The sequence below is a fragment of the Bombina bombina genome, chromosome 4, assembly GCF_027579735.1.
Source record: "Bombina bombina isolate aBomBom1 chromosome 4, aBomBom1.pri, whole genome shotgun sequence".
NCBI lineage: Eukaryota > Metazoa > Chordata > Amphibia > Anura > Bombinatoridae > Bombina > Bombina bombina.
This window is the reverse complement of record NC_069502.1, coordinates 62,977,930-62,991,933: the sequence shown is the minus strand read 5'-3', so window position 1 is coordinate 62,991,933 and position 14,004 is coordinate 62,977,930. Positions and strand designations below refer to the sequence as shown.

The 14,004-nt window shown below is 38.9% G+C and overlaps 1 protein-coding gene across 1 annotated transcript in view; it reads left to right on the top strand.

Moving 5' to 3' along the window:
* OTOF (otoferlin) overlaps nt 1–14,004 on the top strand; it is a 742,062-nt gene that overhangs the window by 211,057 nt on the left and 517,001 nt on the right. The window contains exon 3 of the mRNA XM_053709494.1: nt 12,924–13,012. Within this exon, the coding sequence (XP_053565469.1) occupies nt 12,924–13,012 (89 nt within the window). The remainder of the gene's footprint in view (nt 1–12,923; nt 13,013–14,004) is intronic.

The following is a 14,004-nucleotide window of genomic DNA, read 5'->3' as shown; positions in this document are numbered from 1 at the left end:
CAGGCGAAAGTGTCCAAGAGGGTTAATGGCACATTCAATTATTAAGAAGCATAGAGTTCTTTCCTATTCCAGCTGACTTCTTTGGGGATAAGTGCAAGAATTAGTATGGAAGTAACATTCTCCTTTAAATAGCCTCTGCTGCTCGCTCTCTTATACTATGGGGATACTGTTTTATGAGAGCCACTGGCCAGGAGCATGATAAGTAGTAATACAGAAAGAAGTGTCCAGTATCTTATAAGATTAAGTGAAAAAATGAAACTTTCCAAACTTTCCCAAACTTTTACGAGCCGTGTTAGGAGCTGAGTTAGTGATCCCTTCCCTTTGATCTTCCTTAACTCCCTTTACCAGTTCTTAACTTGGTATGTATATGAAGATAAGGGGACAGGGAGGATACCAGTAGTAAGTTCTAATACCCAGTAGCCATCAATCTTACCCGCCAGAGATCTATAGGATACCTGTGTCCACGGGAGGTTCTTTTCTCTTATGCGGCCCCTCTCACGCAGCACCGGTGGGAGAGGGGGCGCTTGGTCCGGCTTGGTGGAGGTGCAGAAGATTGCCCAGCTGACGGAAATCCAGGTCCGTCCAGGGCCCAGTGACTGTAGTGGGGGTGGTCACGACCGGTGTCCGGGCAGGGTTTCTGGAAGCAAGCAGCGGTCGTGTCCCCTCACGCAGCACCGGTGGGAGGGGACTACACGACCGGGAGAGTAGTGCAGCGTCCGGAGCTTCTACACCTCTCTCTATCCGCAGTGAGGGCACGCCTCAGAGTTCCGATCAGACAGGGAGCCCTGGATCTGTAGCTGGAGCCAAACGGCAGGAGCAGGGGACCTCTCTCGTGAGCCGGGTAAAATCACCAAGGAGTCTGTACACCTCTAGATCTCAGCGTTCCGGGCAGGAAGGGCTATGGGTGAAAGTTCAGTACAGTATGCCTTTTTAGAACACGACTTGTGTTTGCCTGTAGCAAATTCAGCGTGAGGGAGAAATAGCAGTCTCTTTTTAAGAATTACCACTTGATATGGCGATATTTAACAAAAGGGATAAAAGTCATATAACTGTTGCAGAATGCAGCCCAGTGCTTTGGTATGGCACTGTGGAGGTTTTTGGAAGCGATGGATTTAGCTAGGCAAGCCGTCCTGAGTCAGTGGGTTTAAGCGCGAAGATACCGCCAAGGCTTGTAGTGGAGGTGAAGCTGCACAGGTGATTCACCTGACCATACACCTGAGCTCCTCCTCCCAGCACCTCCAGAACATACAATTTTAAACAACTTTCCATTTTAATTATATTATCAAATTTTCTTCATTCTCTTGTTTTCCATTGCTGAAGGAACAGCATTGCACTACTGACAGGAAGCTGAAAATATCTATTTAGCCAATCACAAGAGACAAATGTGTGCAGGCACCAATTAGCAGAAGCTCCCACTAGTGTATGATATGTGAGTAATCATTTTTTAACAAGGGATACTAAGAGAATGAAACACATTTGAAAATAGAAGTAAATTTAAAAGTGTCTTAAAATGACAAGCTCTATCTGAATCATGCAAGTTTAATTTTGACTTTCCTATCCCTTTAAGTGAAATCTCATGAGATCACAGTAAAAGAGTTAATGACCTCAGCAATGCTGATTGGCTGCTGTTAATTTCTTCCTTTTTTTAACCTGTAGCTGGGCAGTAACTGAAAGATAACTTTTTACACAGCACTTACTCTGGTGAGCTGAGGAAATTGTGAGGTAAAATATCTTCCTTTATATTCTCAGGTGATATTTTCCTGTCAGCTTTTTACAGTTCAAGTGATTTAGCATATGAGTATTATGTCCCTTTAACACACAATGGGCTCACGTGCAAACTTCGCTAAAGGTAAGCTTTTAACACGGGTGGGTTAGCGAGTGTATTACAATTTGAAAGTAAAAATTTTGCATGTGAGTAAAACTCTTAAGTAACTTCGGGTGTTGCGACTACATTAACTTTATCACCCAGTGGAGCGAGTTTTTAAACTTGTATATTACGCTTAATACAAATCAAATTACCCTGTTTTTCAGTGCACTGTTCTTTAAATATGCTGTAATTTTCATTTGTATATGTTTTCCTTTAGAGTAATTACCTTTTAACTGGCAAGAAAAAACAGTGAGAACTGTAGTGCGAAAATCTTTATAGAATCATAAAACAATTAGGCCTAGATTTAGAGTTGGGCGGTAGCCGTGAAAACCAGCGTTAGAGGCTCCTAACGCTGGTTTTAGGCTACCGCCGGTATTTGGAGTCAGTCAGGAAAGGGTCTAACGCTCACTTTTCAGCCGCGACTTTTCCATACCGCAGATCCCCTTACGTCAATTGCGTATCCTATCTTTTCAATGGGATCTTTCTAACTCCGGTATTTAGAGTCGTGGCTGAAGTGAGCGTTAGAATTCTAACGACAAAACTCCAGCCGCAGAAAAAAGTCAGTAGTTAAGAGCTTTCTGGGCTAACGCCGGTTTATAAAGCTCTTAACTACTGTGCTCTACACTAACACCCATAAACTACCTATGTACCACTAAACCGAAGTCCCCCCACATCGCCGCCATTCGATTAAATTTTTTTAACCCCTAATCTGCCGACCGCCACCTACGTTATCCTTATGTACCCCTAATCTGCTGACCCTAACACCGCCGAAACCTGTATTATATTTATTAACCCCTAACCTGCCCCCACAACGTCGCCGCCAGCTACCTACAATAATTAACCCCTAATCTGCCGACTGCAAAGCGCCGCTACTTACGTTATCCTTATGTACCCCTAATCTGCTGCCCCTAACACCGCCGACCCCTATATTATATTTATTAACCCCAAATCTGCCCCCCACAACGTCGCCTCCACCTGCCTACACTTATTAACCCCTAATCTGCCGAGCGGACCGCACCGCTATTATAATAAAGTTATTAACCCCTAATCCGCCTCACTAACCCTATAATAAATAGTATTAACCCCTAATCTGCCCTCCCTAACATCGCCGACACCTAACTTCAAACATTAACCCCTAATCTGCCAACTGGAGCTCACCGCTATTCTAATAAATGTATTAACCCCTAAAGCTAAGTCTAACCCTAACACTAACACCCCCCTAAATTAAATATAATTTAAATCTAACGAAATTAATTAACTCTTATTAAATAAATTATTCCTATTTAAAGCTAAATACTTACCTGTAAAATAAACCCTAATATAGCTACAATATAAATTATAATTATATTATAGCTATTTTAGGATTTAGATTTATTTTACAGGTAACTTTGTATTTATTTTAACCAGGTACAATAGCTATTAAATAGTTAAGAACTATTTAATAGCTAAAATAGTTAAAATAATTACAAAATTACCTGTAAAATAAATCCTAACCTAAGTTACAATTAAACCTAACACTACACTATCAATAAATAAATTAAATAAACTACCTACAATTATCTACAATTAAACCTAACACTACACTATCAATAAATTAATGAAATACAATACCTACAAATAACTACAATGAAATAAACTAACTAAAGTACAAAAAATAAAAAAGAACTAAGTTACAAAAAATAAGGTGGGTGAAGCCACAGGTGTTCTATGGGTAGAGTCAGGGTGGGTAGAGGCACAGATGTTCCATGGGCAGAGTAAGGGTAGGTGAAGCCACAGATGTTCCATGGGCAGAGTAAGGGTAGGTGAAGCCACAGATGTTCCATGGGTAGAGTAAGGGTAGGTAAAGCCACAGATGTTTCATGGGCAGAGTAAGGGTGGGTGGAGGCACAGATGTTCTATGGGTAGAGTAAGGGTAGGTGAAGCCACAGATGTTCCATGGGTAGAGTAAGGGTAGGTAAAGCCACAGATGTTCCATGGGTAGAGTAAGGGTAGGTAAAGCCACAGATGTTTCATGGGCAGAGTAAGGGTGGGTGGAGGCACAGATGTTCCATGGGCAGAGTAAGGGTGGGTGGAGGCACAGATGTTCCATGGGTAGAGTAAGGGTAGGTGAAGCCACAGATGTTCCATGGGTAGAGTAAGGGTAGGTAAAGCCACAGATGTTTCATGGACAGAGTCAGGGTAGGTGAAGCCACAGGTATTCCATGGGCAGAGTAAGGGTAGGTGAAGCCACAGATGTTCCATGGGCAGAGTAAGGGTAGGTAATGCCACAGTTGTTTCATGGAAAGAGTCAGGGTAGGTGAAGCCACAGGTATTCCATGGACAGAGTCAGGGTGGGTGGAGGCACAGATGTTCCATGGGCAGAGTGGGTGAAGCTACAGGTGTTCTGTGGGCGGAGCTGGATGGTCCTGTGTCTATGAGATTTAGGGTGTGGATATGTGATCTGTGGGCATGGCTAGACATGAAGGGACAGTGGCTGTCACGCCCAAATTAGAAATATCTAAAAGAAATGAGTTTATAAGCAGGTTAGAAATGGGGATTGCAACTGCTGGTTATCTTAAAACTAAATGTAGGTTTGTTGCAAATGTGATAAGCGGATTCAATAAATATTTAGGAAGGCAACAATGTTGAACCAAATTTATCAAGAAGCTGAATTTGATATACAGGAAATATGTGCGAGTTCACCCTATTGCTGCCACCTGTGGTTAACACTAAAAATATGCAGCAGAGGAACTTACATAGTATCCTGAAACTGGTAAAGGTAACAAGAATGCAGAATTTACATAGATAATAATTGAAATTGAATACTCTGACAGATATGAGCAGACAGATAATGCCAATACGTATATGGTTTGATTGTTATCTCATCCGTGGTTGTAAATAACATTGATGTTTGTAACATAAGTGAACTTAGAACGTAACAGTTTATACAGCTTCAGATAAACAGTGTTGGTCTTACCGGGAGGTAGTCAATCTTGTTTGGTACCGGTATCGAGTTCCAGACTTCAGTAGAGCGCTTGTGAAAGTTAAAAGGCGCAGCTGGCGTGTGACGTCACCTCGTTGCGGAGGCTACAGGTGATCCGGAGAATCAGCTCGGGTAAACGGAGATGCTCTGAGCTGGGCAATGAGGATTGAACAAGTTAGTAAGTAAAACAGAAGGTAGAAGGAATCCAATATCCCAATTTAGAGATGGTTAAAGAAATTAATGTGAACAGCGTTCACGTAGGACTTGTAGAGCTAGAATAGCGATTTCTTCAAAGGCTCAGATGTGAACAGCGTTCACAGGTATAAGGCTCACTGTAGGTTGAGAATACAACTACAATACTAAGAAGTGTAGAATGGGCAGGAGGAGCTTAAATAGGGAGGAGGTTGATAGGAGTTCAAGCATTTAAAGGAACAGTAGAAAACTGACATTTGTTGAAGATGGGAGTAACCTGACAGTGGCATGGGAAGAGCAAGAAAATAAAGCCAAGGAAGTAGCGGCTGATCACAGCTAGTGTATTACTGGTAACTATGTCATGATGCCCTTTAATCCACTGTAACCCAACCCCTATTATCCCTTAATGGGACCCAGTCCCCAGCCACTATTAACCGTATACACAACATGTCTCCTTACCACTATTATCTCTAAAAGTAACCTGCTCCCACACCACTATAAAACCTATATGTAACATGCCTCACCTGCCACTACTGTTAACTATATACCCAACCTAGTCCCTAATAACCCTCTACACAACCTCGTCCCCCGCCACTATAAACTGTATATATAACTCATTCCTGACCTTGAGAAATGTTTGCGTTCAGCAGAGAGCCTGTGGCTGTACCATGTGTACAATACTTTATTTTATGTTATATAAATAAATTATTATTTTAGCAAAATTGTATAATAAGACAGCCAGTCTGCTGAATTCACTAAGGGCCCAATCATCTTAAGCTCTCCATTCAGGCAAGGTGTTCTAAGAAGTCTCCTTATTAGAAACATTTTACCTTGAGAGCGGTTTATCTCATTATGCAGGCACTGTATTTGAAAGAGAGACTCCTATATTAAAGGGACATGGAACCCAAAATTTTTCTTTTATGATTTGGGTAGAACATACAATTTTAAACAACTTTCCAGTTTACTTCTATTATCAAATGTGCTTCATTCTCTGGGTATCATTTGTTGAAGGAGCAGCAAAACCCTACTAGTTTCTAACTGAACATATAAACATGCTTTATAAATAAATGATAATAAAATAAAAAATAAAATAAATAAATAAACATAGATATTGATGGCAGATAAGAGCCATAGACCCAGCAAGTCTGCCCAATATTACCTAAAAGTATAAACTTATCTAGTTTGTAGGATAGCTTTATGCTTGTCCAAGGCATTTTTAAAGTTCCCCACAGTGTTTGTCGCTACTACCGCTTGAGGAAGTTTATTCCATAATCAATCACTCTTTCTGTAAAGAAGTGCTTCCTCAAATTACTACTGAATCTACTACCCTTCAGCTTGAGATCATGACCCCTTGTTCTTGGATTTTCCATTTTATGTAAAAATACTCACAGCCTCAGTTTTGCTAAGCCCTTTAACGAACTTGAAAGTTGCTATCATATAACCTCTTTCCCTACTCTCCTCTAAGCTATACATATTTAGGTAATTGAGCCTATCCTGGTAAGTTTTATTTTCTAGACCATGTACTATTTTGGTAGCCCTCCTTTGCACAGATCCAAGTTTGTTAATATCCTTCTGAAGATATGGCCTCCAGAACTGCACACAATACTCAAGATGAGGTCTAACTAATGATGTATAAAGTGGCATAAGAACCTTACTATTTCTGCTGCAAATACCTCTACCAATACATCCAAGCATTCTGCTAGCCTTACTCGCTGCATTACTACATTGTTTACTAAGTTTTAAATCATCTGAAATAATAATTCCCAAGTCCTGTTTCTCATTTGTAACAGTCAGTAAAGTGTTATTGACTCTGTAATTACCATTTGGATTTTTCTTCCCTAAATGCATTATTTTACACTTTGCTGTGTTAAACTTTAGATCCCAGTCATTTGTCCATTCCTTCCATTGTTCTATATCACTTCTCATTTTGTCTACCCCCCTGGAACATCCACTCTGTTACAAATTTTTGTATCATCTGCAAACAGACATACTTTCCCCTGTAGCCCTTTGCTGATATCACAGATAAATATGTTAAACAAAACAGGCCCCCAGAACTGACCCCTGAGGAACATTACTAGTAACAGCCCCCTCTGCTGAATGTACTCCATTTACTAAGACACTTTGTTTTCTGTCCTTAAGCCAGCATTCCACCCAGTTCACAATTTTTGAGTCTAGACCAAGGAGATACAGTTTGTGAATTAGTTTGTTGTGTTGGACAGTGTCAAATGCTTTGCTGAAATCTAGATATGCTACATCAACTGCTCCACTCTGATTTAATACTTTTGTTACATAATCAAAGAAGTCAATTAGATTAGTCTGACATGATCTCTCTGAAGTAAAACCATGCTGATTTTGGTCCTCTAAATTGTTTGTCTTTATGTAAGTCATAATTCTTTCTTTTAAGAGGCTTTCCATTAATTTCCCTACTACTGAAGTTAAACTAACTTGCCTGTAGTTACCAGATTCTTCCCTACTGCCCTTTTTATGAAGAGGTATTACATTTGGTATTCTCCAATCATCTGGAACAGCTACTGTTAATAGTGACTGATTAAACAGATCAGTTCATGGGACAGTTAGCACTGATCGAACCCTTGGATGAATATTATCAGGACCCGCTGACTTTTTATCATTTATTTTTGATAATGCTAACAAAATCTCATCCTCTGTAAAAAGATTAGTGTTAAGCTTGTTTCTATTTTTCATAGCATCCTTTAATAAACATTTTTTTGTGAAAACAGAACAGAAGTAATCATTTAGACAGTCTGCAATTTGCTTATCTCCTATTCTTCTACCATCAACTGTTTTCAATTTTACTATTCCTACCTTATTTTTTCTTCTTTCACTGATATATCTAAAGAATGTTAGTAATACATGGGGACAAAACATTCTTTAGATATATCAGTAAAAGAAGAAAAAATAAGGTAGGAATAGTAAAATTGAAAACACATGGGTGAGCCAATGACAATCGGCATATATATGTATGCAGCCACCAATCAGCATCTAGAACATAGGTTCTTTGCTGCTCCTGAGCTTTCCTAGATAAACCTTTCAGCAATGGATAACAAGAGAAGGAAGCAAATTAAATAATACAAGTAAATTGGAAAGTTGTTCAAAATTGTATGCTCTGTCTAAATCACGAACGTCTAATTATGACTTTTTGGGGCCGAATTATCAAGTGTCGGGCGGACATCGCCTAATGCCTACAGCATAGGCTGTCGGCATTTAACATTGCACAAGGATTTCTAGTGAAATGCTTGTGCAATGCCACCCCTTGCAGATTTGCGGCCAATCTTACGACCGCTGCTTCATAACTTAAGTTTCCAGCGATCTGGAAGCTACGGGGGTAGATTGCAGCATCCACTGCTTGTTAAATCTACCCCTTTATGTGACTCCTCACCATGGTGGCGAGTTTTTGCTCATCGAGCCCTTAGTCATCTGCTCACGGACTTCAGCTTCACTAGTCCCTATGTTATGCTAGTTCTCTAAAGCTCGCTCCTCTGTCTTCATTCTTAGTAAAAATCATTATGCAAACAAATAAAAGTGATGCAGATGTGATACTTTTAAAAGCTAATTAATGGGACAGTCTACACTAAAATTGTTATTGTTTAAAAAGATAGCTAACACCTTTATGGCCCATTCCCCAGCTGTGCACAACCAACATTGATATATTAATAAAAAAGGAAGAGATAAACTCCAATAGGGGGCGCTTCCTTAATACTGATATAATAAATACACAAAATTCAGCATGTAAACTATAGAAAAAAGCAAATAACAAAAAAAATATACAAAAATCAACATATAAAAACAAAAAAGTCCCAAACAGAACTCCAATCTAAAGGCAGCACTCCGTCAAAGGATGGTCGAATCCTGATGCAAATGAGGTCTGAAAAAGAAATAACACAGAGGCTCCACAATGGCCCAGTACCACCAGCACAAGGGCAAGAGATAGCATAATAGACAGGTACTCACAAACGTGGTGCACCCTATGGTGTTAGTGGGGCAGGCTGGAACTTTAGCAGTAGTCCAGCTCACTGAATGAAACCTGGCTCTGATCCAAACCAAGGAGTATCCACAGGGTTCTTCTCCAGCTCTTATTCTGGGAAAATAGAATGGACCAACATAGCCTAGTACTGTATAACAAATATAACTACTGCTAAGGTTCCAGCCTGCCCCACTAGCACCATAGGGTGCACCATGTTTGTGAGTACCTGTCTATTTTGCTATCGCTTGCCCTTGTGCTGGTGGTACTAGGCCATTGTAGTGCCTCTGTGTTCTTTCTTTTTCAGACCTCATTGATATATTAATATACTTTATAAAATTTAAACCTCTAAATTTCTGCCTGTTTCTAAGCCACTACAAACAGCCTCTTATCACATGCTTTTTTATTTGCTTTTCACAGCAGGAGACTGCTAGTTCATGTGGGCCATATAGATAGCTCACACCCAAGGAGTTATTTAAGATTAAGCACAACACAGTACTAAATGCAAGTCAATAGATAATAAATAAAAAGTCATGTGATCAGGGGGCTGTCAGAAGATGCTTAGATACAAGGTAATCACAGAGGTTAACAGTATATTAATATAACTGTGTTGGTTATGCAAAACTGGAGAATGGGTAATAAAGGGATTATCTATCTTTTAAAACAATATAGATTCTATTGTAGACTGTCTCTTTAAGCACAGACTTTCAGGACACTTTCAGGTAGCCTGGTGTACACTCTTAGTGAATTGTGCATATAATAACAGCAGATATTTTCAAGCTGAATGGACCACTTAGGGAATTTTGCCCCCCTGTGGACAGGTAAACAAGTAATGCTCATTATGATAGCCACAGAGCTATATTCGCTAAACACTCCCTTGTGCATTTATATGAAAGTATTATAATAATGAGCGTAGACATCAGAATGATGGTGTCTGAGTCGCACACAACACCGTCCTTGCTCAGCGCTGCAAAATGTAAATTAGATTCCTTCACAGCAATTAAGTGCATCAGGCTCACTAAACACAATTAATTATTTACTGTACACCATTACTAAAGAGTCACAGTCAGAGGAGATTATATGATCATGTAGAAATGAGGTGTTGTTGACTACTTATCGTTTATTCTATTCATACATGTATCTGTACAACTATATATACTACTGCTAGATGAGTAGCAACTAATTACATGTTTCTGCTTAGGGGGATTTCTATTAAAGGAGTCTATTCAATTCCATTAGTTTTTAGCCAGGTTGCAATAAGCCATTTTTAAAAACCAAGCTGTTCCAATCAGAAATCGTAGTGCTTTCTAGTCTTGCATCAAAGCACCTTTTTATAAATGCTAATAGTTCTTTTGCCTTGAAAGCTTCTGTCTGGCATTGAGCCCCACTGGCTGTACAGTAGAATTATATGTAAACTAACTGCACATCTAATTCCTCTTGCTCTGTGTTCTGCCATTTGTCAGCACTAGGGATGGGCGAATGTTTCTAAAAAAATGGAAATTTAAAACAAATTTTGATACATTCATTTATTTGAATCAAATTTACATTCTAACATTCTATTTTCTAATTTTTGTTTTCTAATTTTTCAATAAAATTCTAAAATATTTGTTTGAATAATAGAATGTTTAGCTATGTATTCATTCAATTTTGAATTTGAATGTTCAAATTTGAATGGGATATTCGAATTTGAATGTAACATTCAAATTCAAAATAGTATTTCTAGTCTACAACTGTTTAATAAATGTAATATTCAATTTCGAATGCTACATTCGAATTTGAATGTAACATTCAGATTTGAAATAGTATTTCTAGTCTAATACTGTGTTTTATAAATGTAATATTCAAATTTGAATGTCCCATTCGAATTCGAATGTCCCATCCGAATTCGAATGTCACATTTGAATTCGAAATAGTTTTTCTAGTCTACAACTGTGTTGTAGAAATGTAATATTCGAATTTGAATGTTACATTCAAATTCGAATGAAGCATTTGAATTCAAAATTGTATTTCTAGTCTACAACTGTCTTTTCTAAATGTCATATTCAAATTTGAATGTCACATTCGAATTCCAAAGTCACATTCGAAAACTGTAAATAACATTCGATAATAGAATTTTTAAGAATATTCGTTCTTATCAACATTCTATTATGTAAAACAAATTTCTACAATAACATTTGTTCTAACATTCGAATTCGAATATAAACACATTCGCCCATCCCTAGTCAGCACTACCAAATTTTGCTGCACTATGCAAATAAATGATAATAAGCCATATAGGTTTATATAAGTGACAGGCAGGGCCGTATTGGGCTGCCGGGATACCGGGGAAAAATCCCGGTGGGCCGCCGGCCGGCAGAGGCTGCTCACTCTCAGGCAGCTGCTGTGGAGCGCAGCAAGCAACTTAGCACAGTTGTCACTGCCCGGTAATATGTGTTCAAAAAAACCACTAACCACTACGCTCCCAGTCCCTACCCGGTATACATGCAGCACATGTGTTTGAGTGACACATGGCGTTCACTGCAGGAACATTGTATGTGGGCGGGATTAACACAATTAGACATGTGACATGATACTACATTCATTCTAGAGCACCGGTGTCGCAGGTTTCGACACTACACTTGTTCCGTCCTGTTATTGATGATGTATCATGTAACTTTTTGTCAGGTTAGTCCCTCCCCGCCCCCGGCAACCCCCCCCCCCCCATCTCAGTGTGTTTAGACCGCGCACCGGTTACAATGGCGGCCGTACATCAGCGAGACCTGTTCTGTTCTGGGACCAGACCCACAGCTCTACTTCAACTTCAGTGAGTCACCGGGCGGGGGAAATAGCTGCTCAGTGTTAGTGACAACATGTGTATGTAGCAATGACTAATATATTATATATATATTTATATATTATATATATTTTTATATATTATATATATATATATATATTTATATATTTTATTTATTTATATGTATATATATATTTATATATTATATATATATATCTATATGAGTTGAAGGGAAAACCAGCTAGAGCATAGTTGACTGGCTTGGAGGGGGCGTGGCTGGTGGGGGCATGGCTGGGCTGGAGGGGGCGTGGTTAGGCTTGAGGGGGCTGTGTTGGAGTGGGCTGGGCTGGGCCGGTCTATACAAATTTCCAGGGCCGGTCTGATTTCCCAGGTGACAGGGTCTGCAGGCAATTGAGGTCTTATCTGAGGTCTGATGTGGACATCATAATCAATTGCAAACAACTCCATGTAATTATAATGGCTTAAAAAACATGAGAATATTGGTAAATATGTGTATAAAATAGGTATAAGCACCCCCCCCCACACACACACACAGTAGAAATATCAATATGCTGGTCATTAAATTCTATAATCCAGCTTGCTCTGGGTGTATTTAAAGGTCTAATACACGGATGAGAAGTAGTTTTGCCAATTGTATTACTAAACAAAGTCTTTTTGAAGCCAGAATCTTTGGTAATTAAAACAGTTCATGGAATCTTAAAATACTTAATCCTCTGCATGAAACATACAATGTTTCAGAAGCAAATTCTAAAACTTTAAGAATCTTTTTGCATTTGGTTCCTATTTTACAGTGTACTCCTGGTGAGCAGAATGATCATTATAGTTGTTGTTGTTATTATTATTATTATTATTATTATTATTATTATTATTATTATTATTATTATTATTATTATTATAAACAGCTTTACAGCTTTATAATTATTATTATTATCATCATCCTTATTATTATTATAATCATTATTATTATTATCATTATTATTATTATCATCATTATTATTACTATTATCATTATTATTGTAATTATTATTTTTATTATAATAATAATACAGGAGATTTGCCAGGCCTGTTTGCAGAGCAATATTTACAAGTGCTGCAACCACGTACTGATTTATTTATTCTTTAATTGCAGACTTTCCGTTGGCCTATTGCCAGCAACATTGATGGAAACGAGATGCTGGAAATCCAAGTGTATAACTACAGCAAAGTCTTTACCAACAGGTCAGTGATATGAGTCATGTGTAATGTATCAGCGGGTCACTTGGCCATGTCAGTCCCTGGTGTATAGAGGTGATGCACCTTAAATGAAATACAATAAGTAAACACATAATACAATGTTAGTGTTCTTGGCTAAGACTGTGAACTTAAAGAGGGGTAAAGGGCAAAACACAAACTGATAGGTCCATCCATGGAGACTATGCAATAAAGTTTAGATGTCAATAATCTGTTAGAAAAATATTTGTAGAATATTTGTAGAAATGTATAGCTTTAATATATGTATGTATTAAAGGCACATTACGTGTACACTGTACATCTGTTTCCAGCAGTCATCATTGCACAAGAAGATTCTTCTGCATAGTCAAAGTTGTGCTCCTGTACCACTCAATATGAGGATACAGCCGGTGAGCCAATCAGAAGCAGGCATAAATGCATATGCCCCAGTCACTCCCCATATACTTATCTGGAACATAATCAGGATGTTCCAGAAATGCAACTTTGACTTTGACTTATTTAAAACATCTGAAGGAATTAAACACAAAGTAAAATAAAAAAAAAATGCTCTAATAAAATAAGCCGTTTTGTTTTTACATTTGCAGAATGTCCATTTAATCTGGATAGGTTTTTCCTATGTTTTCTATGGCATTGCATTCCATTAGAAGCACAGCTCTTTTCAGTAGTTAACCATAGCTCCCGAGTGGTCCCGACCACCCAGGATGTTAACCGCTTATCACGGGTTAGGACTGCCGTGTGCCTTCCAGCAGCTTTACCCATCAGGGCAAATGTCCTGGTTTCTAGGGACTGCCCCAGTTCAGCATATAACTATACCCAACACCCACCCATGGCATACTTGTTCCCACCCAATGCAAAGCTGCCCCCCCCCCCCCAGTCACAGCTCACCCCCTCGCATCTCCCTTCCCCCCTCACCTCCCAATCCCAGAAAGCCTCTGGCAGATGTTTGGTTTGGTTAATTCATCAGAATCAGGAATAATATA